The 25,069-nt window shown below is 37.4% G+C and overlaps 1 protein-coding gene across 2 annotated transcripts in view; it reads left to right on the forward strand.

Annotated features, from left to right (window-relative positions):
- Window positions 1-25,069, forward strand: part of TMEM117 (transmembrane protein 117) — a 529,726-nt gene that overhangs the window by 323,622 nt on the left and 181,035 nt on the right. For both annotated transcript variants that reach the window (XM_029206691.1, XM_029206692.1), the window contains one exon: window positions 9,568-9,665. In XM_029206691.1, the coding sequence (XP_029062524.1) occupies window positions 9,568-9,665 (98 nt within the window). The remainder of the gene's footprint in view (window positions 1-9,567; window positions 9,666-25,069) is intronic.

Genomic DNA, 25,069 nt, shown 5'->3' on the forward strand with positions numbered 1-25,069 from the left:
AAAGTGTGCTACTGTTCAGTCTTTAAAATAGGGGATTGCTGCGTGTCCTTATTTAGTTCATCTATAAATAAATTCATAATAAAGCAAATATATTATGCACATGGATAATGTGAGTAGCATGCATCTTAGACTTAATATCCTTGTTTGAAATTGTATTTGATTTCTTTATTTTTCCAGACATTGATAAAGACCACTTCTACCTCTTTTGGAATCTTAACTGTATACCTCCTGTGTCTTCCTACCTTTCCAAGAGGTGAAGGGGCAGGGTTGGGAGGAAAAGGAATATTCTACCATCCATGTACTACACTCCTAACACCACTACTGCTACTGCCGCTATTAGCACCATCATCACCACTAAACAGAGAATTCTGAAAGAGCTCTTTGGACTAATAACTATTTATCCTAGCTTTCCCCACTGGCCTGTTCTGCATTCCATGCTCCTGTTGATTCCCTTTGTTTACTCATTCATCCAGTTATCCTTTTATTCATTCATTCAATAAATGTTTACTGAGACCCTATAGTATACTAGATAGAATGCTAGAGGATGGGGACAGAGAGTGAACAAAATATACAAAATCTCTGCAATCATGGAGCTTATATTCTGATAATGAGTATGTTTGCAGGGTTAATTCAACCACTTTAAATCTTTTGCATTCTACAGAGTCTCCCTTTACATTCAGGACATTGTTGCTAGAGCTGGGAGCTTTTACTTCCTCCCTATTTCGTATGAAGGGTTTATACCACATCAGCTTTTTATAAAAAATTTCAATTAACACTTTTATTTTGAGATAACTGAGTCATGTGCTATTGTAAGAAATACTACAGAGAAATCCCATACACCCATTATCCAGATTCCCCCACTGTTACTTCATAGTATGGTATCACAGCTAGTATATTGACATTGGCGCAATCCACCAGTCTCATACAGATTTCTCAAGTTTTACTAGTACTTATTTGTATGTGTGTATGTGTGTGTGTGTTTAGTTTTATACCATTTTATCACATATGTATGTTTGTGTATCCATCACCACAGTTAGGATACAGAACAATTCCATCACCACAGGGATCCCTCATTCTGCCTTATACAACCATATTCACCCCCTGACCTTTGCCACACCTTATTTCCTAACCCCTGGCAACCTCTAATCTGTTCTCCAGTTCAAAAATTTTGTCTGTTCAAAATGTAATCTAAATAGATTTGAAAAGTACGTGACCTTTTGGATTGACTTTTTTTTCACTCACCATAATTCTCTGGAAATTCATACAAATTGTTGTATGTGTCAGTAGTTTGCTCTTTTTCATTGCTAAGTACTATTCCATGACACAGATGTATAACCATGTATTTATCCACCAACTGAAGGATATCTAGATTGTTTCCAGTTTGGGGCTATTTTTAATAAAGCTGACATGAACATTTGTGTACAGATGTTGGTGTTATCATACATTTATTTTTGTGTAGGAAAAATGCCCAAGGGTGCAACTGTTGGACTGTGTTGAAATTGATGTATAGTTTCATAACAAACTGCCAAACTGTTTTCCAGAGTTTCTGTAACATTTCACTTTCCTGGAATATATGGGAGATAGTCTCCCACAATTTCTCCACACCCTCATCTTCATTTGGTGTTGTTACTGTTTTTCATTTTAGTCACTTAGGTAGGTTTTGTCTTTATATAATATTAGCCTTTGATGCATGGAACTAGAGTTTCAAGAATACATTGACGTTTCCTTGACAATCTCTTAGGAGTATCTCAGTTCATTTGAAGACTTTTGCACTGCTGTTTGGTGACGAGAATATGTTTGTATCAGAAGATGCCAAGATTCCATAACAAAAAGTTAGGATCTCAAAGTAGACCTGAGAAAAAAATCACAAAGAACTCTCTACTTGTCATGATGATGTCAAGTTTGCTATTGTTGTGACCGTTCCGTAGAAGTAGGATGGACCCCATCTCAAATTTGTTCAAGTGTTGACAGTGATGATGCCACACTTGCACCAACAGAGTATGAAAAGGTTTATTCCTCCCATAATGAAGGTTCTCAGAGAGCATGGCGGCTCCCAAACAGGGCCAAAAATGGCTTGAAGGAGTCAGAAAAAGAGACTGACATGGGGTTTTTATGGTGGATTTGGGGTGGGTCTGGAGTGAGAATTCCTGCTCGTGGTTTGGACTTCCTGCTGATGCCAAGGGAAGGAGTGCTAGGGTTTTCTCATCAACTTACCCAGATGTGGGGCAAAAGGAGAAGAGTGGATGGTGAAGCTTAAAAGTAGTCAGCAGTCAAATATAAAAAAAAAGAAAAAAATGGAGTCAGACTTCTTACTATAATTTTGATGACATTGAGAAGAATTTGGGGATATATGGCTGCAGCATGAACAAGGACTTTCCATCAATCTGCTTAGAAGCATAGAAGTAAAATGAACAATTTAAAGAAATACTGGAGCCCTGCTCACCATCTTTTCTTCCTCTCCAGCTTAAGTGCTGACATTTCCTGGTTTGTGACCAATGACTTATTACTCACTGTCATGCTCATGTTATTCATAATGATAAGCAATCTCTCCTCTTGGCCTGGGTATGTGAAGATTCACTCATTTTGATATTGGCTTTGGCTATTGGTAAATCACTGTGTCCTGAACCATAATTCTTTGGGCAGCTAAAGCCCTCAAAAGTAAAGTTTGCTATTACAAATTAAAGGAACTTTGTTAACTTCCCATCCTGTCCCTGAATGAACACTATAGGGAATTTCAAAACACCTGCCAAAATATGGGTTTGCTTGGTATTGAAAATTTGGCATTAATTGCCTATTCATTCTTCGTAAGTGCCAATTACTGGCGTATAATTCCATCTAAAGAATTCTGTACAATTAATGTGTACCTGTGATATGCCTCAATGAAATCTAAATAAAAGTGGCATTAATAAAGTCAGGAAAAGAATATTGCAGCTGTGGGGCAGTACATTACTAATAATCTCAATTTACTTTCTTAACTGGACAAGGAACTAAAAACAAACAAAAAACAAATCTTGGTCATAGTAACAATTATATAAGGACCTTTATCCAAGTGTTTAAAAAGTAATTGTAGAAATCCATGAAAATCATCCATTGCTGATGGCATATTTTGATCTAATTTTCATGAGATGGAAGACACTATTAAATTGGGAAACTATTAGCACTATTATCTTTTTTTTTTTTTTTTTTTTGCGGTATGTGGGCCTCTCACTGTTGTGGCCTCTCCCGTTGCGGAGCACAGGCTCCGGACGCGCAGGCCCAGCGGCCATGTCTCACGGGACCAGCCGCTCCGCGGCATGTTGGATCCTCCCGGACCGGGGCACGAACCCGTGTTCCCTGCATCGGCAGGCAGACTCTCAACCACTGCGCTACCAGGGAAGCCCCTAGCACTATTATCTTTACGAGATGAAAATTATAAATGCTCTTACAGAATACTTATCATTCAATTAACTAAACACTTTTTCAAAATTCACGCATATAATAATATAGGTAGCCAGATAAACTAATTACATTTTTATATTACACATATGATGAATATGAAGCAAAGCTTTTCTTCAGAATAATCTCTCAGAAAATCTGAAATTACCTTATATTCAAATACCTACAAAATCTCATATTACGTTTCATTATTTTGTTTTGAATAAAGTTGTATTTGGGGAAGGCATTAATCTAAAACAGCATTAAATAAAAACTAGCTTTGAATGCTATTTAGGTCATCTAATGAATACCATTAAAACAAGGAGACAAGTATATCACAGATGTAGTAATTATTTTTGATGGTATGGCCTCAAAGTTGCCCAAAATACCTGTCATCATGAAAAGGCTTTTAATAATCATTTTAAATAACAATACAGAATTTCCATTTTAAAATAGGACGATTTGGGCAATGAACTAAAAGAGTGTGGAGTATAAGTGTCAGAGATTCTAACTTTATCTTTAACTTTATCTGATTCTAACTAAATCACATCTCTAAATCAGAAGCATGATCTATGATGGAGGGTTGCCAAATGTAGTGACTGTCAAGTATGTTTCATGACAATGCTAAGAGGACATATGGTGACTACAGATCTCAGGCCAAGTTGGCAAAGAACAGTTCTCCAAAGTAGGTGGCCCTCCCTGAAAGGCCTGAAATAATGGGGATGGGGTGTTCTGATTGGGAGTGGGCCCTGTCACCCCTCAACATGAGCCTCTTGCAGAATGCTAGTCCAGGGAAAACCTCACATCATTCAGAAGGCAATCCATTCCAAAGGAACCAGTACGAGAATTTTGTCATTAAGAATAAAAGAGGAAGAAAATAACAAGAAAATCCAATAACAGGTGAAGAACCCTCCACCAGAAAAATGATACCACAAGCCAGAGGAAAATTTTGATTAAAATATCCCAGTGAATTAAAAAAATTAGTTAAATCATTGTCTTTATAAAATAAGGTTTCAAAGCAAAGATACAAGAATGTAGAGAGGATGGTGTGAGACAGTAGAAGATGAAACAAGAGATGGTAGGCTCAGGAAAGGAATGCAGAAGAGAAAAATGTAGAGAAAAAAAGGTCAAATTGGAATCTCCACAAACATTAGTCAACACACCCAAAATCATAGTAAGGGATATGATATGACTGAGTGAAATTAAAAGTTAAAAAGAGGTGTAGACATAGAAGATAGAAAAAAACCAGAATCTGCATAATTGTGTCTCTAAAAAATAGAACTAAAAAAATGGATAAGTAAAGTAATGGTTAAGTATTCCCAAAAGACTTAATAGAATAAAGAAACGTGAATCTTTAGACTTAAAGGGCAAATTGTGCCTAGAAAAGTGACAGCAATCAATAAACTTAGCAAAATTATTACACTAAAAAAAAAAAAAGAGAGAGAATACTGTGGGCATCCAAGCAATTAAAAAATCGATTCACGGGGCTTCCCTGGTGGCGCAGTGGTTGAGAGTCCGCCTGCCAATGCAGGGGACTCGGGTTTATTCCCCGGTCCGGGAAGATCCCACATGCCGCGGAGCGGCTGGGCCCGTGAGCCATGGCCGCTGAGTCTGCGCGTCCGGAGCCTGTGCTCCGCAACGGGAGAGGCCATAGCAGTGAGAGGCCCGTGTACCGTAAAAAAAAAAAAAAAAAATCAATTTACCTGTAAAGATGGAAAAAAATTTTCTGGTTCCAGTTTTCTGATACTGCTTCTTGGCATCACTCAACAGTGTTAAGAAAGTAAAACAATGCCTTCAATTCTAAGGAAAACAGTTGTGATTCAGTAACTTTATACTCAGCCTAATTACTGGTCACGTGTAAAGAAAATAAACAATTTGGTTGTAGGCTGCATTGTTTTCACAAATCTTCCGGAAGAATGTTATAGAGAAAAGTTCAGGCATTGGAAATAGTGGAAAAACTCCAGCAGTAGTACTGGAAAAGATTGTTGAGGCAATTTGAACTAAGGTCAAAAGAAATGCATGGCTTCTGATTATAGACCAGAATATAGAGGTATTCCCAAACCATAACAACATAGAAATGATATATGGTGTAAAAAAGTATAATATTCTGAAGTTCACATCTTTTATAGATGAGGGGAAAAGGTATCATTTAAAGATGATAAATAAAATAGGGACTTAATATATTCAAAGAGTCAAAAAGTTAATAGGAAAAATAATATAATAAGTACAATAGGGTGATGGAGGGGGAGAAGGCAGAGGGAGAAGAAGCAGAAAAATAATTTTGTCAATGCTCATACTAGGGAATAAATAAAATCAACAGAAATAATAAAATACATCTATTAAATGAAGTTTAATTATAAAGATAATAATCAGAAATAATAGAAACCTTTTATATTACAGTAAAATGCACATAATGTAGGATAGAAGATGAAACAAAGAAGAAACTATTTAAATAATTTTACAGGTACTGATGTAAATATAATAATGCTCAAGATATATTGTTAAATAGAGAAAAGTTGTAAAAGAGCATTGCAAAATTGTATGTCTACGTTTGTTCATTAATATCCTTAATGTATATGCTCGTGTATTAATGGCATAGCACTTATTTCTCTTAAATGATACTCCACTGCATAATAGCTATCTCAAGAGAGGCACTATGTAGCTACTGTTATTGTTATTATGTTATGACCTTGTATCCTAATAAATCAGTATTTTTTATTAATATCACATGCTTAACATAAAACTATATGTAGTACCTACATGTGAGTACCTACATGTACAGTTGGACTACTGACCTCCCTTCCCTTTGATTTTTCACAGCAATTTAATCTGTAATGTATTTTAACATTGTACTGTATCTTTGTCACTTTCTAACGGTTCAATATATGATAGTTTTGTCTTTATGGAAGAGATGAGACTGATTGTCAATCCCTTTGACTCCAAATCCAGTTATTCAACACAGTCACAGGAAGCAGAATGATAGACATCAACAATAAACATCTATAATTATTATAACACCTACTAACATGTATTGTGTGCCAATAGATGATGAATAAGAAACTGAGACACAGTGGTTGATTACTTTGCCCCAAATCAAAAAATAGTAAGAGACAAAACTTGGATTAGAAGCCAGGGAGGCTGGCCCCAGAGCTGGTGCACATAACAGTACATTAGAAGTGTGACCCTGCTCACTAACTTCTCTTTCTCCATGGGCGAAAGGCAGGATATAATGACTTATTTTATAAAGTTGCTACAACAATTCTTAAGAAGAATACATCTAAGAGCTTTGTAATCCATGAAGCTCTCTAGCAAATGCCAGATATTACCGATGCCATTGTATCTTCTTGCTGCCCTTGTTACCACCATGTCATATAGGCTAAACTCACAGAGGAGCGAAGTTTTCACTTAGATTGCTGTAGAGATCACTTGCTTTTATGATCATTTACTGACTTTTAAATCTCAACATGCATGTTCCTGCTCAGATTGTACTATACTCAAGCCCCAAGATAAGCTTATATTCTACTGAGAAAGACTGCCAACAAGGCATAAGGGGCGTAATGAAGTTCTGAGTTTTTTGCAAAGACCTAGCAGAGAGGAAAGGAGAAAGGAAGGATTGTGAGACTCAAAGATTTAGACAAATGTCTCCCAGCTTAGAAAGAAAGACCAGCAATTTCAAATTCTAATAATCTTCCCTGGAGCGAAGCATCAACAAGTTTCACATTGTATTTATGCTACACAGCAATATTTTTGCATTGTCCTCAGTCCCCCCTTTCCTGCATGTATTCCCACAAAGACTGTCCTTGACCAACACCAGAAATGAATTTGATTACTCTAATGCAGAAGGTAATTGGATTTTTCTTTATTGAATACATCCCTTTAATGACTGTCTCTGCTCCTGCCAATTTAGCTGCAAGTGACCTGACATTGATCTGATGATATGACTTAAAGAGTTGGAGCTGGGAGTGAAAAAGACCAGCTGTCTGGCATCAGAAAAAATGTTTTTTGCCTCATCTTGCTATTTTCCTGAGAAAATCCTTTGTCCTTGAATGTCATTTTTCCAAAACATGCTGCTGTGATAATTGGTCATATAGCAGCAGATTGCTTCCTTCTAGAAAATATGATAAGTATTTCCCAGAAATTCAAAGGATCGTGAGAGATTACTACAAACAACTATATGCCAATAAAATGGACAACCTGGAAGAAATGGACACATTCTTAGAAAAGCACAACCTTCCGAGACTGAACCAGGAAGAAACAGAAAATATAAACAGACTAATCACAAGCACTGAAATTGAAACTGTGATTAAAAATCTTCCAGCAAACAAAAGCCCAGGACCAGATGGCTTCACAGGCAAATTCTATCAAACATTTAGAAGAGCTAACACCTATCCTTCTCAAACTCTTCCAAAATATAGCAGAGGGAGGAACACTCCCAAACTCATTCTACAAGGACACCATCACCCTGATACCAAAACCAGACAAAGATGACACACACAAAAAAAACTACAGGCCAATATCACTGATGAATATAGATGCCAAAAACCTCAACAAAATACTAGCAAACAGAATCCAACAGCACATTAAAAGGATTATACACTGTGATCAAGTGGGGTTTATCCCAGGAATGCAAGGATTCTTCCATATACACAAATCAATCAATGTGATACACCATATTAACAAATTGAAGGAGAAAAACCATATGATCATATCAATAGATGGAGAAAAAGCTTTTGACAAAATTTAACACCCATTTATGATAAAAACCCTCCAGAAAGTAAGCATAGAGGCAACTTACCTCAACATAATAAAGGCCATATATGACAAACCCACAGCCAACATTGCTCTCGATGGTGAAAAACTGAAACCATTTCCACTAAGATCAGGAACAAGACAAGGTTGCCCACTCTCACCACTCTTATTCAACATAGTTTTGGAAGTTTTAGCCACAGCAATCAGAGGAGAAAAAGAAATAAAAAGAATCCAAATAGGAAAAGAAGAAGTAAAACTGTCACTGTTTGCAGATGACATGATACTATACATAGAGAATCCTAACGATGCTACCAGAAAACTACTAGAGCTAATCAATGAATTTGGTAAAGTAGCAGGATACAAAATTAATGCACAGAAATCTCTTGTATTCCTATACACTAATGATGAAAAATCTGAAAGAGAAATTAAGGCAACACTCCTATTTACCACTACAACAAAAAGAATAAAATACCTAGGAATAAACCTACCTAAGGAGACAAAAGACCTGTATGCAGAAAAGTATAAGACACTGATGAAAGAAATTAAAGATGATACAAACAGATGGAGAGATATACCATGTTCTTGGATTGGAAGAATCAACATTGTGAAAATGACTGTACTACCCAAAGCATTCTACAGATTCAGTGCAATCCCTATCAAACTACCAATGGCATTTTTCACAGAACTAGAACAAAAAATTTCACAGTTTGTATGGAAACACAAAAGACCCTGAATAGCCAAAGCAATCTTGAGAAAGAAAAATGGAGCTGGAGGAATCAGGCTCCCACAGTTGGAGGGAATGGTGAAAACATCACAGTGGTGATGTGACTTTACCCAAGACGGGCAGGATTTGTGCACCTGAGAAAAAGAGGTGGAACATTTTTGGAACAATACTGGATAATTAGAATAATATGCCATAAAAAGGGTTCATGTCTTATATCTCACACATCATTGAAGGGAAAAAGGGAGAGAAAGGAAGGTAATATTTTGACTAGTGATATACGTAAAAATCTAGACACATCAGGAAATGTTTGAATTTTGGAGTTTCTGATTTAGACAAACTTAAAAAGAATATGACATTTTATTTATTATGTTTTTGTTTCTATGGAGAAGTTAATAGTATCTTAAAGATGCCTCCTTGGATAAGGTAATCTTGATGTTTTTTTAAAAAATATCACTATTTGATACGTTGAACAGCCTTAAATATGCTCATTCAATATGTGAAGTCAAATGAACTGTTAAAACTTTTAACTAAAGCATATTCTTCTAATTTTCATCTCTGCATATATTCTAATGTTAAAATACATACATATTTTATTCTTAACAAAATGTGAATTATATACATATTTAAACCTGAATGGAAGATTTCTGAAAGTGCTAAATAAGTTTCTTTCATTGCTTCAGGTCACTGATATGATGCTTCAGGACAAGCCCTATCCTGATTGGGGAAAATCTGCAAGAGCTTTCTGGAAGAAAGGAAATGTTAGGATTATTTTATTCTGGTAAGAGATTGTTTCATTTATTGGCATATGTCTTGCCTCATTCACAAGGACTTGGGGTGGATTTCGTTTTCTTTAGATATATAAAATTCTATCTAGAGAGGCACTTCTAGTGGACACTGTGCTCCATTAAAATGATGAAAACCATTATCCTATTTATCAGTTAATTTCTGCTTACACATTTTTGCATATACACATTTACAAGAGATACATTTACTAATATAGTAAAGCGAATAAGATTTTACCAGAGGTAAGTAGGTTTTTGAGTCAGCAGAAATAAGCTATAAGTTTCATCAATGGAATCGGGTATAAAAATGTCCCCAGTGAGTACTGAATTTCCAGTGTATTTGACAGGATATAATTTTGCTTTGAAGAAATCATACAGTGAAGAAACCTCTCTACAGACCACATCTGGCTCTTTGGCACTTCTTTGTGTACCAATAATTTCCTTTAGCTCTCCAGCCCAATCATTGCAATTAAAAAACAATCCATGTCTTATGGAACTTTGTCTTTTGTGGAGTCAACATTATTTATGTATATCTGAAGAAGCTTAGACAGAAATGGTAGGAATATAGAGACAGCAAGAAGGGCACTTCCACCAGGCCGTGTGACAGTGATTCAACCCAATGTATGAAAAGTTATCTACATTAACACCCAGAAGCCTTTTAATTGATGATGACTTGTGCTTCCTAAATTGCATTCTGTTCACCTGCCTTTCAAAATGAAAAAAAAAAAAAGTCTGTTTATTCTTGGATCTAACTCTGAGGGTTGATTTTTTTTCATGTACAAGCTACAAAAGTCATGGTCACTAAGTACTTGGGGGAAAATATACACTCTAAGCTATCTTTGTGCTTTAGCACTATTACTAAATGTTGCTTCAGATGTATGGCATTTTGAACTCAATTAACAGCAAGTAAACAAAAAGTAGATTTTTCAATAACGTTGTAAAAATGAATATGATCTTGTAGATGTTTATTCACAACTTGCCTCAGAGTCAAGTGTGGCCTATTTTATGGCACATTTACTTCATATTGTTTCCTGTTTGTAAATTCCCCATGTAGCTTGACTAAATAATATGTAATATTATAATTTTAGCAAGTATTCATTGAAGATATGTTTTGCTCCAGGCACTATGCTAAGAACTTACTCATTTAATCCTGATAACCCTGTAAGTAAGTGCTATTATTATAAGCATAGGTCTCTGAATTCAGGGCCCCAGTTACTAAGCATTATATTAGACTGTCTCTAGAAAAACAAAGGATACATCGGTGTGCAAATTCCAAATGATTATCCTTAATCCTTGTTTAGATAATGGTGCTAAACAAGAACATGAGATTCTGGGAAATCATTCTACCCTATAGAATTGTGTACAGGGGTTTTAAGAACCATAATTTAAAAGGAGATAAACTCTAATATTAAAAGTCTTTATGAACTATCTCTCTTTTAAAATATCTACTTACTATGTTTACGGATATTTTGTATCATTTAATGTATCTTCGAAGGCAGCCCATTGATTATTGTTCAACGTGGCCAGTTACCAAGGTCACACGTATATCATTTGCAAAGATGAGCCATGCATATCTGAATGCCTCTATTATTGTTGTCATTAGCTACTCTTAGTTGCAATTGTTGTTTCAGAGGAGAGGAATCCATACTAGATTTCTCCTTAATCATCTTAGTACATTTTCCTTGAACGTTATTACTCAAATCTATGTATTACCAATCTCTGTTTATACAAGTGTGTTTATTTTTGACATATGTGATAACACAGTCCCAATGGATAATCTAAAGCATATTTTGAATGTTGTAAAATAATTTAATTAGTCACTGACAAATAGATAATATTCTTAAATGGAGAGCAAACTAAAATTCACACTTATTCTTGTAGTCATTGTTTCTATAAAATTAATGATTATTAGGTAATATATTTGAGAGATGATTTTTATTGTTATGTTTCAGAAGTAATATTTCAAATCATGGAGAGCATAAAACAACTGGAGGAAAATTTAAATGCCGCTTTGAACATATTTTTTCCTATTTTATCCGTTACATACCGTTAGATTATCTTGACAACAGAATTCATAGTTTTAAAAAAGAAAAATCTGATGCAAAATATTGAACATGGAAATTATGTGGGAAGCAAAAAAATCTCCCTTTTTGTTCATACTTTTCAGATAAAAGGGATTTAGCAAGTGTAAAGGGCATTTGTTTTTTTAGCTCTGGGAGATAAAAATACAGAAATCATTGGCAAGGTTTTAAATGAAATAAAAGATCGTATTTACATACTATGTGTCACCCACTCAAAAAGAGGTATTTTCTTTTGGTTTTACCCTAGTTAAGGAGAGACATATTCGTGTAATAAATCTGTTGTGAAGAAATTTTGCAAAGGAAAGCTTTTATACATTGCAATGTGATTATGAGTTTAAACAGTACAACATGCAATTTTGTTGTAGTAAACTTACCTTACCTAAGTGTAGCTGCTTTAACTCACAAATGCCTGTCAGAAACTATTTCATTTGCAACTGTGTGGCTAAGTTTTCTGATTCTTAGTGATAGATGTCTCTACATTGGAAAGAATGGTTCCTATTTCTTTCTGTAATTGTGCAAAGATGAGTCTGCTATAACACATGGGCCTTTATGCCTGGGAGGAGACTAAATTGTGGTTGATTTGAAAATACTAAATGGGAAAGGGCAGACTATTTATAGAACTTCCCTTCCAAAGCCCCATTCCCAGCCCTTTTGTTAATTAAAAAGAATAAAAATTTAAAATCAAAATCCTAGGTTAATGCCATATACTGTTCTATTTTCCAGAGGGGCTACCAATACCCATTTTCACTCACCTGTGTCTGAAGTAAATGTATACATAAACGTAGACATAAAAAAAATAAGTAGTATGATATTTATATTAGCTTCTATGTCCCCACTTTATTTACTCTCTAGAGACACAATTTATATGATTTTGAGGGGAAGCATCTTGGGATATTTCCCAAAGGTTCAACTTTTTAAAAAATAAGGAAGACACTCTTCTGTGATTAGTCGGGGAATTGGTGGAGGAAAGAGTTGGGAGAGCTCGTGGTCATTAGGTCTTCCTGGATAATTCAATTCCTTGCCTTGGAGACACACGAGGGGTTTGTACCTTTCTGCCCCCTCTGATCACATGACTTGCTTAGACCAATTAAAATGTGAGTGAAAGAGGCTTGTGTCACCTCTAGGTAGAAGCATTTAATTGCCAGCGAGAAGCACTGAAAGGGGCTCCTTTCTAGGTAGCCGTTGTGGAAGTTTGTGTCTAGCTGGAGCACTTGTCATTCAGGTTCCCTGAATGACCTGGATAAGCCCAGCATCCTTTACAACACATGTAGTGTGAGCGAGGAATATACCTCTGCAAATGGTAAGCCATTGAGATTGGGGGATTATTTGATACTGCAACATAAATCAGCCTATCCTGATGTATCCAGTCACTGATCCCTGGAAATGGAGTGCTGTCACAGCAGAAAGCAGAAATTTTAGTCTTGAGGGCTGGACAGCAAATGGCAAGAAAACTAATGAAGGCTGGAAAGATAGTAATACAGGTATTATAGTGGCAAAGCATTTGGTAAAAACTGTGGTCTGTGATTACTTAGATGCCTGGAAATTGGAAAACAGTGCATTGCTGTGTGCATCTGTGTACAACTGTCCACTTCAATTCCATTCTGTTGCACAGAGAAAATTATGTGGGGTTTTTTTGATGATTAGTATATTTATATTTTTAAAAAGTACTTTATCTAGTGCTCTCATGGTTTGGGTGGGCATCCTTTGATCATGATTAACTTTATTCTTGACTGAGAAACAAATGAGCTGCTGCTGGTTTTCCTGCTTTGAGTTTCATGGTTATTATTCAAGTCTAACAAGGTTGTTTAACTTTGACCGTTCAAGAGCTAATCAAGAAACAATTATTGTCTTTTTTTTTTTTAATGGGGAAACGTCTTTATTTTTTTTTATTTTTATTTTTTTTAACATCTTTATTGGAGTATAATTGCTTTACAATGGTGTGTTAGTTTCTGCTTTAGAACAAAGTGAACCAGCTATACATATACATATATCCCCATATCTCTTCCCTCTCGCATCTCCCTCCCTCCCACACTCCCTATCCCACCCCTCTAGGTGGTCACAGAGCACCGAGCTGATCTCCCTGTGCTCTGCAGCTGCTTCCCACTAGCTACCTATTTTACATTTGGTGGTGTATATATGTCCATGCCACTCTCTCGCTTTGTCCCAGCTTACCCTTCCCCCTCCCTGTGTCCTCAAGTACATTCTCTAGTAGGTCTGAGTCTTTATTCCCATCCTTCCCCTAGGTTCTTCATTACCATTCTTTTTTTTTTAGATTCCATATATATGTGTTAGCATATGGTATTTGTTTTTCTCTTTCTGACTTCACTCTGTATGACAGACTCTAAGTCCATCCACCTCACTACAAATAACTCAATTTCGTTTCTTTTTATGGCTGAGTAATATTCCATTGTATATATGTGCCACGTCTTCTTTATCCATTCATCTGTCGATGGACACTAAGGTTGCTTCCATGTCCTGGCTATTGTAAATAGAGCTGCAATGAACATTGTGGTACATGACTCTTTTTGAATTATGGTTTTCTCAGGGTATATGCCCAGTAGTGGGATTGCTGGGTCGTATGTAAGTTCTCTTTGTAGTTTTTTAAGGAACCTCCATACTGTTCTCCATAGTGGCTATATCAATTTACATTCCCACCAACAGTGCAAGAGGGTTCCCTTTTCTCCACACCCTGTCCAGCATTTATTGTTTCTAGATTTTTTGATGATGGCCATTCTGACTGGTGTGAGGTGATATCTCATTGTCGTTTTGATTTGCATTTCTCTAATGATTAATGATGTTGAGCATTCTTTCATGTGTTTGTTGGCAATCTGTATATCTTCTTTGGAGAAATGTCTATTTATATCTTCTGCCCATGTTTGGATTGGGTTGTTTGTTTTTTTTTGATATTGAGCTGCATGAGCTGCTTGTAAATTTTGGAGATTAATCCTTTGTCAGTTGCTTCATTTGCAAATATTTTCTCCCATTCTGAGGGTTTTCTTTTCATCTTGTTTATGGTTTCCTTTGCTGTGCAAAAGCTTTTAAGTTTTATTGGGTCCCATTTGTTTATTTTTATTTCCATTTCTCTGGGAGGTGGGTCAAAAAGGATCTTGCTGTGATTTATGTCATAGAGTGTTCTGCCTATATTTTCCTCTAAGAGTTTGATAGTGTCTGGTCTTACATTTAGGTCTGTAATCCATTTTGACCTTATTTTTGTGTATGGTGTTAGGGAGTGTTCTAATTTTATTGTTTTCCATGTAGCTATCCAGTTTTCCCGGCACCACTTATTGAAGAGGCTGTCTTTTCTCCATTGTATATTCTTGCCTCCTTTATCAAAAGTAAGGTGACCCTATGTGCGTGGGTTTATCTCTGGGCTTTCTATTCTGTTCCATTGATCTATATTTCTGTTTTTGCGCCAGTACCATACTGTCTTGATTACCGTAGCCTTGTAGTATAGTCCGAACTCAGGGAGACTGATTCCTCCAGCTCCATTTTTCTTTCTCAAGATTGCTTTGGCTATTCGGGATCTTTTGTGTTTCCGTACAAATTGTGAAATTTTTTGTTCTAGTTCTGTGAAAAATGCCATTGGTAGTTTGATAGGGATTGCATTGAATCTGTAGATTGCTTTGGGTAGTATAGTCATTTTCACAATGTTGATTCTTCCAATCCAAGATCGTGGTATATCTCTCCATCTGTTTGTATCATCTTTAATTTCTTTCATCAGTGTCTTATAGTTTTCTGCATACAGGTCTTTTGTCTCCTTAGGTAGATTTGTTCCTAGGTATTTGATTCTTTTTGTTGCAATGGTAAATGGGTGTGTTTCCTTAATTTCACTTTAAGAAACAATTATTGTCTTAACATACATGTGTGGAAGAGTGGCATGATAATAATAATAATAAATGGAATAAACTAATAAAAACGACCTGAGAATCAGGGGAAATGTCAGTTAGAAGGGTTTTAGTAATAGCTCTACTAATATCCAACTGTGTGACCTGTATGACTACTTTGAGTTTCCATTTTCTTTTCTGTAAAAGGGATGTTTTGTTATTTTTTGTGGTCCTTTTCAGCTCTACAATGCTATTTTCTACTGTAAGATTAAGGTGTGGGAGAGTGAGTAATTCTGTCTGCTTTGCTCCAGAGGCCAGAATATGGACTGCTATAGTCTGAATGTTTGTATCCCTCCAAAATTCCTGTGTTGAAATCCTAATGCCCTATGTGATGGTATTAGGCAGTAGGGCCTTTGGAAAGTGCTTAGGTCATGATGGTGGAGCCCTCAGAAATGGGATAAGTGAGTTTATAAAAAAACCCTCACAGAGACCCCTAGCCCTTTCCACCATGTGAGGACACAGAGAGAAGGTGCCAGCTATGAATTAGGAAGGAGGCGCTTACCAAACATAACCATGCTGGTGCCTTTATCTTGGACTTCCAGCCTCCAGAATTGTGAGAAATAAATATCTGTTGTATATAAGCCACCCAGTGTGTGATACTTTGTCATAAAAGCCCAAATGGACTAAGATATGAGTCAATGAGTGTTAAGTCACATGGAAGCAGCTTTGGATACATGTATGAAAGAATTCCCTAATAATGAGAGCGTCTGAGTGCTGAATGAGCCTGCCTGGTGAACTGCTGAAATCCCCATCAGTGGAAGTATTCCTGCCAAGGCTACATAGTCTTTCAGGGATGCTATACAGGATTTTCACAATGAATGAGAAAAAAGTAAATCACTTTAAATTTTCATCAAACTTGAAGGTTCTCTGACTCGACATTTTTAACTAGAAAAGTACTGCATATTGATTTTTAATAGACAGGATGCTAATTATATTTTAATATGCTCTATAATGCCATCATCATTATGAACAGAATTTTTACATTAGACAATGATTCATGAAAGTTTCCAGGGGCAACTAGATTATGCACAGCATTTTGCCTCACTTCCCAAATAATAAATTAGCCCATATCTTCTCTCTGGATGGATTTTGTCTTTTTGCCTTCAGCCTTTCTTCTATCTCAACATGTCTCTTTAATTAAAAGCTGCCTCTGTGAGGAAAAGCAGAACATTTTTAGCCCAAAGCATGTAACTGTACCAACTGAATCAGTCACCTTAACTTTAAACATTGCACTAAGTTAACAAGCTCCATTTAAATCTGGCTACTTCTCAGCAGAAGAATCCAAGGATATGCTTCACCTGGTTTTCTTGCTAGATGTTGTTTCCCACTTCTGGCTAAAAAGATGATTGATGTTGCATTACTGTTTTGTTGAATTAATGTGTTGTCATATTATTTAGAGATTTTCATTTAAAAAGTAAATTCTGTATTTATACCTGAGGGATTTAACTCTCAGGTGTATATTTATGCCTGGGCATTAACACAATCCCATGCCCTTCGAGACTTAATTTTGCTGAATTAAGAGCAAGTCTTGTTTGCATTTAACTTATTTAAGTAAATACTTAAGCTCTGAGTACAATATGAAATAGTGGTTAGAAGCAGACTCTGAAGCCAGTTGCCTGACTTTCGGTCCTGGTTTTACTACTTACTATTGTGTTAGTTGTTTTAACTGGTATTATGACATGTTATGACTGGTATTATGAGCACCAGGTGCTCTCCATGTTGCTGAGAATACAACTTTGAGAGAGAAAATAAGGACTCTGACAGCACAATTTTCTATCCAGTGAGAAATATGGGGGCAGGAGGTAATACCCACCAAGGTGTAGGTTCAAGGTGAGCTCTCGGGATGGTTTTGCTAGGGCTGAAGTGTCATCTCAGGATAAGTAGGGGCCAGAAACATGGTGATTGGTTAGCTATGTCGAGTGAGGCAGAGGGAGAAGTTTAGGATATCGTTGAGTAGTTAGGCTTGAGCAGCTGAACAGGAGCTTATGTTACTCACTGAGACAGGAGATCCTGGTGGAGAACTGAGTCTTAAATGGAGGCATAATGAATCCAGGCTTGAGCATGCTGAACTTGATGTACTAATTGAGATACTTAGTAAGCAGGTCCTTATATGGGATCTGCAGCTGAGGAGTGAGGAAGTGAGGTCTGAGACAGAAATATAACTAATATTTATTTCTTGGTTTACATTTTTATACTTTTGTAGATGTAATTATCTACACATATGGGGTGTTTGAGTGGGTGTACAGTGAAAATAAAAGATCTACTAGAGTAAACCTACGGAGCTCTTTTATTTGGGAGCAGGCAGAAGAGGCATCTGGAGAGAAGACAGAGAAAGAGGGGACAAAAAGAATGAAAAGTCCGAAAAGGGTGTGTCATAGATGCCAAGAGAAGAGAGAATATCAAGAGATATAACAATGTCAATAGTCAAATGCTAGCAATATATCAAATAATATCAAAATGCAAAGTGTCTATGGGATTTCACTCTAAGAGGACCATCAGTGATGAGCTTGGCAAGAATGTTTTTCCAGAATGTTGCTGATAGATGCTAGACTTGTACCGGGTCAACCCACGATTAGGACAGGAGGAAACAGGAACAGGGAGGATATTCAGAAGGTGAGAGAGAAGGCTGGAGGGATATCTATATGTAAACATGAATAATCCCCAGGAAAATTTTAAATGTATTTACTGATTTGGCTATTAATTGATTTGTCTTGTCCAGAGCATATTCATTTTTCTCCCAAGAGATGGAGGTCATTTCGAATTACTTGTTGCCCAGGTACTGAATAAAAGGCTCTTAAATTAAATTCTGTGGTGAAATTTCACTCTTTGTTATTCTCATTTTTTAGTAGAAAGATAGAGAATAAATAGTTCATAGGGTTTTAAATTTAAAAACTTTAAAAATTTAAAGAAATGCATTAAAATCAAAATGGTGGCTAAGTTCTCTACATATTTATGCTCAGATCACATTACTTGAGAGCAGGATAGCATCTCACTTATCGTGTCCCTAGGACTTAACATGGTGCCTGGCACACAGTAAGCATTAAATACACTCTTGCTGAATTAACTACTTTGGTGAGGACTTTCAAATATATAATACTCTAGGACAGTTTTGAAAATTTCTTTAGATAGAGGACTTCACTGAAGACGATAAAAGGATGATTAAAAGTATTTTGACTTTGTGATTAACTGATGCTTTATAAGAAGATATATAATCCTTATGAATTTTTTTCTGAAAAATTTTTAGAAATATTTATTTTCAGTATTTAAAAAAAATCGTCTTGGTTGCAAATTATGTGCTTTACCTACAACTAGAAGGTGCATTTAAAAATCGTGGGATATGTTTCTACAGTGATGCAATGTCAGCCCCACACTGACCGTGAGGGTCTTTAACTTAGGATCTTTTCCTCATCTCTTAAAGGTGAGTAAGGTTTAAGGAAAAAGGATTAATTAAACAGTGTTACATTAGTTACTAGTAACCTCCCTATTATAGGCCTTCATTCTAATAGCTAAAGCCTGGAATAGCAACTCTGAGTCCAAGAACAATCCTCCAATTCATGAATCTTTGAAAGAAAATGCCCTTTAATAAAGGCTTGGAAATACTGCATAGTTTTTCTGTATAACAGCTGTTGGTAGAACATAGTTATTCCTCTTCAGTCTTAAATTTATTTGTTGAATGGAATACTCCCCTGAGCTGGGAGACCTAAGTCATACTTATTAAATTTCTAAAGTATAGGTCATGTTTTCAAAGGTCCCTGAGTTTGTATATAATAGTATAAATGCACAAAATTAAAATAGAAGCAATAAATTCTAGAAGAATAGAAAGCAACATTTAACCAAGTTTAATGACTCGATCCATTTCAGCAGTGTGGGAAACCCTGCCTGTCTTTCCCTTCTTTGTCATGAGTGTGTGCCCCCTGTCGCACAATCTCTAATAGACGAAAAATGCAAATCTTTCATATTAACAAAACTCCAAGTATTTCTATGACTCCACCTGTTAGAAAGCCCAGATATTATTTTCACTTTTGCTATTTCCCCACATCTCCCAGTAACCATTGGTAGAATTCTTTGAGGTATTTATCTTCATCCTGCAAATATTTACAAAGTGGCCATAATACAAGTGTCTTAGAGTAAAATGTCTTTGCTAGCATAAAAATCCTCCTTAAAAACATGTTTGTTTTTATGTGCTTTGGTCAAACCTGCCTATTAGGATTAAGGTTTCCTATTCAGGAGACAATTATCATATCAGAAGAGCTGTCATTCTTTATTTAAATCCCTCCCATCAGCTTTCTGTAGATTGAATGGGCCGAGAAAAACATCTCAGTGTCACCAAGGTACAACTGGTTGTTTAGTGCCCATGATTCACTATGGTTCACATCCAATGCTGAGATCTGCAAGCCACCAATTCAGTTTTTTGGTACATTAGTCACTGTTGGAAACTCACAACTGATCGATTTTCAAACCAGAATTGCTGGTAACTAATACTCCGATGTTCTCTGCAAGGCAACTCTTTTACCATTATCAACTGGAAGTGAATCATTGTTTATTTCATGAACCACTGATCAAAATTAAGGGAGATGAAGAGTGCAGGCAGTGTTCATCCAAAACAAGCTGAGGTCTCTGACAGTCCCCATCTATGTGCAGTTTCTTTCTGGTACCAGACTGCTGCTATCACCCAGATCTAATATGAATTCACCCCATTAGCTCTGGTCCCAAAATGCCAGCTCTTGTTTTCAGAGTATCCTATTCATACATTCCCCCCACCCCTGCCGGCCAGAGCTCCCTGTACCTTCTCTCTTTAGAAGAAGGGATGGAGGCATTAACCATATTAAAGGCTGAAATGCTTTGATGTTTGCTGTTGCACCTAGGAAGCTTTCTGATGAACTAGAGGTAGAATGTATAGGCAGGTGTCAAATCAGATGAGGCACTCTGAGTTTGTCCTCACATGTATATTTATTAGCCTAAAGGTTAAATATAGTCTGATTATAATGGCAGGGCATATAAGTAACCCACATTCTGGAAACCAAACAAGAACCAATGTCTCCATACGTAAGCTGGACGAAGCTTTGCTATTGAGTGAAAAACAAAAGTTCAAGCTTGTCTCATACATTCATTCAATCATTCATATTTGTTGACTGTGTTAGGTATTCTACTGGGAATGCAACAGTGAATAGGAAACATACCTAGTTCTTGCCCTCATGTAAGACTTACTGTATATCTTACCAACTAGCTTGCTGGTAGGATAGAAAAAAAAAGAAATAATTTTTAAAAATTATAAATAACAGTAAATTCTAGGAAGGAAACAAATGTCAGGGACTGTACCCCTTTCCAGTTCTCTCCCTCTTCAGGTCACATTTCTTGAAAGACTTGCCCACACTCACTCTCCACCTTGTTATTTGCCAATTACACTGTCATCTCTTCTCTTCTACTCCATGGTGGTTTCTTGCCATCAGTTCTCCTGAATTTCAGCTTGTGTCACACTTCCACTGCACAAACCAGCACTGTTTTGGAGGTTAATCAAGCATTGGTGACTTTGGTGGGCCATCTTTTATTTAAAGTGGGCAGGTATGGAAGGACATAATTGAAAAGTAATACTTTGACTTTTTTTTTCCATCATTTTCAAAACTCAGCTTTATTGAGATATAATTTACATAAAATAAAATTTTATTTACAAAATTTTAAGTGTACATGGGAGTTTGGGATTAGCATAACATTGTGCTAATTAACACAACATTGTAAATCAACTATACTTAAATTTAAAAAAAATAACACATGGAGAGGGACTTCCCTGGTGGCGCAGTGGCCAAGAATCTGCCTGCCAATGCAGGGGACACGGGTTCGATCCCTGCTCCGGGAAGATCCCACTTGCCGCGAAGCAACTAAGCCCGTGCTCCACAACTACTGAGCCTGTGCTTCAGAGCCCAAGAGCCACAACTACTGAAGCCCACGTGCCACAACTACTGAAGCCCGCACACCTAAAGCCCGTGCTCTGCAACAACAGAAGCCACCGCAATGAGAAGCCCGCGCACCGCAACGAAGAGCAACCCCCGCTTACCACAACGAAGACCCAACACAGCCAAAAACAAAATGTAAACAAATAAATAATATCCTGTGATAAACCACAATGGAAAAGAACAGGAAATATAATGCATATTTATGTAAAACCAAATCATCCCTGCACAGCAGAAACCAACACAACACTGCATATCAACTATACCTCAATAAAATAAATTTTTTTAAAGTGGTATACCTGATGAAAGGCAAGTACAGTAAGCCATGGGCATAGCAGGTGGACTTAACCCAATCTTGGGAATCAGAAAGTTGCTCAAGCATTCCAGGAAAGGAAAGAACGTGTGCCAAGCTCTGAGGGGGCAAGCAGGGTGACCTTGATGAAACAAGTGAAGTCCGATAAGGCTAGAGCCTCATAAGCAGCACAGGGGACCAAGCTCATTACAGTAGGGGCGGGCCTGGGACTTTGTGTTTTTGCCAAGTTCTCCAAGCTCTCCTGATGCCCTGAGAACCACGGCCTTAGAAGAGTACTGCATGAGGCTCCGTTTCCCACAGCAGGCCTCACCGGATGGAACTTGCCTCCTAACAGATCTTGCGTCAAGTCTCCACATTGTGCAATCCTCTATCACTTCTTCAATTTTTTTGCAGACTGTGGGTTTTTTTTTTCATTATTATATGCCTTCATTTATTATTATTGTTTTTTAAATTGATGTATAGTTGACTTACGATGCTGTGCCAGCCTCAGGTGCTCAGCAAAGTCATTCAGTTATACATATACATATATATATATACATATATATACATATACATACATACATATATACATATATACATATATATACATACATATACACATATATATATACATATATATACATATATATACATATATACATATACATATATATATACATATACATATATATATACATATATATTCTTTTTCACACTCTTTTCCATCATGATCCATCACAGGACATAGAACACAGCTCCCCATGCCATCCAGCAGGACCCCATTATCTGCTTTATATATAGTAGTTTGATGCCTGTATTTTAAAAATCAGCTTTCTTCAGGTGCAATTTGTATACAACAAATTTTACCAGTTTTAAGTGAGAAATTTCAATGAATTTTGACAAATGTATACAGTTTTAAAACCACCATCACCCAAAAAAGTTATTTTGTGCCCTTTGCAGTCAATCCTCTTCCCCATTCCCAGCCCTGGGCAACCACTAATCAGTTTTCTGAAAGAATAGTTTTGCCTTTTCTATAATTTCATATAAATGAAATTATACAGTATGTGGTCTTCCATGTCTAAGTTCTTTCATTTGTATAATGCTTTTGAGATTCATCATTTTGATGTGCATATCAGTAGTTCATTCCTTTTAGTTGCTAATTCATATTCCATTGTGTGGATGACCATGGTTGTTCACCAGTGGATGGACGTGTGGGTTGTTTCCAGTGTTTGTCTATTACAGATAAAAATTCTATTAAGAAAATAGTATGAGTTTTTGTAGGAATGTGTTTTCATTTGTCTTCAGTAAAGACCCAGGAGAGAGATCGCCGGGTCACATGGTAAATGTATGTTTAACTTTGTAAGAAACGGCCCAACTCCTTTCCAAAGTGGTCATTTTGTGTCCCACCTAAAGTGTGTGAGCGTTCCAGTTCCTCCACGTCCATGTCAACTCTTGGTCTGTCAGTCATTTTTTTTTTTTTGCGGTACACGGGCCTCTCCCGTTGCAGAGCACAGGCTCCGGACGCGCAGGCTCAGCGGCCATGGCTCACGGGCCCAGCCGCTCTGCGGCATGTGGGATCTTCCCGGACCAGGGCACGAACCCATGTCCCCTGCATCGGCAGGCGGACTCTCAACCACTGCGCCACCAGGGAAGCCCTGTCAGTCATTTTTTAAAAAATTTTTATTGAATTATAGTTGATTTACAGTGTTTTGCTGTTTCAAGTGCACAGTAAAGTGATTCAGTTATACTTTTTCAGATTCTTTTCCATTATAAGTTATTACAAGATGTTGAATATAGTTCCCTGTGCTACACAGCAGGTCCCTGTTGGTTATCCATTCCACATACAGTAGTGTGTGTATGTTAATCCCAAACTCCCAATCCATCCCTCCCCACCCTCGCTATCCCCACGGGTAACCGTAAGTTTGTTCTCTATGTCTGTGAGTCTGTTTCTGTTTTGTGGATAAGTTCATTTGTATCATATTTTCGATTCCACATATAAGTGATATCATATGATATTTGTCTTTCTCTGACATCAGTCTTTTTAATTTTACCTGTTTCAGATTGTATTTTAATAAAATCACTCTTCCTGCAGGAAGGAAAATGAGTTTGAAGGGACAAAAGACCCACTGGGTGGCTCTTGCGGGAGCCTAGGTGGGAGGCTCTGAGAGAATTAGAAAACCTACGGTCTGCTTTCTCATCAGCAGACAGAGGGGCTGCAGGAAAGGAATTGTAAAGAAGAATTTACCTTTGAATGTACCGGGCACACTGATTTCACAGAGGAAACATGGACCTGACCAGCATTAAACAGGGAGCGAGTGGCAGGGCCAGAGGAAATGACTGTCCTGTGGATACCTGCTCCTGACCCTGCTTTGGGGACTGGGGACCCCAGCGGTAGAAGGGCAGGGGCAAGGTAAAGATGTAGTTCTTTTGTCCTTAGCTGAGATGATGAAGTAAATCCTCACAGGAAGGGAGTTATAAGTAGTGGTTAGTTGTCTGTAAAATTAATTCCAACAGTGTTCGATTCATTCAATATTCATTTTCAAAGTGGCTGAACTTGACGGGCACTGCGTCCTGTCTGGGAGCACAGACCTCCTGTCCAGTTCCTCACAGTTAGGGGAATTCCCTGGCGGTCCAGCGGCCAGGACTCGGCACTCCCACCGCCAGGGCCCCAGGCCCGATCCCTGGCCAGGGAACCGAGATCCCGCAAGCCACTTGGTGCGGCCAAAAAAAAAAAAAAAATTTGCTTGCACACAGGTTAGTGAGTGAGTGAAGGGAGCTGACCATCATTTCTAACAGTGTTTCCTCAGGCCTCTCATGTATTTATTTGTAATCCCTTGCTGAGTGGGCCCAGACATGCCCAAGGACAGCCCTGGAGTGAACATCCCTGCAACATCCCTGTTGCACAAGGTGAAGTTCACTGCACTCACTTTGCAAGGATGAATTAACATAGTCTCTGTCTTCTAGGATTCCAGCCCTGAGTGCGTACATCCTTAGCTCTGGTTCCCAGAAGCCACCCAAGCACCTTTCGCACCTCCCCCCCACCACTACCTGAGCAAGCTGAGATGGGGGTCGCCCCCAGAGAAACACTAGGAAGACAGAGGTTATACAAGTATACCAATGCCAGTCAATGGCACAGATCGCAGCTCACCAGATTTATCACGAGGCCAATCAGCTCTCAGCGTGCCCCGGGGAGAA

Source organism: Monodon monoceros, unplaced genomic scaffold (genome assembly GCF_005190385.1).
Source record: "Monodon monoceros isolate NGI ecotype Baffin Bay Population unplaced genomic scaffold, NGI_Narwhal_1 Super_Scaffold_6, whole genome shotgun sequence".
NCBI lineage: Eukaryota > Metazoa > Chordata > Mammalia > Artiodactyla > Monodontidae > Monodon > Monodon monoceros.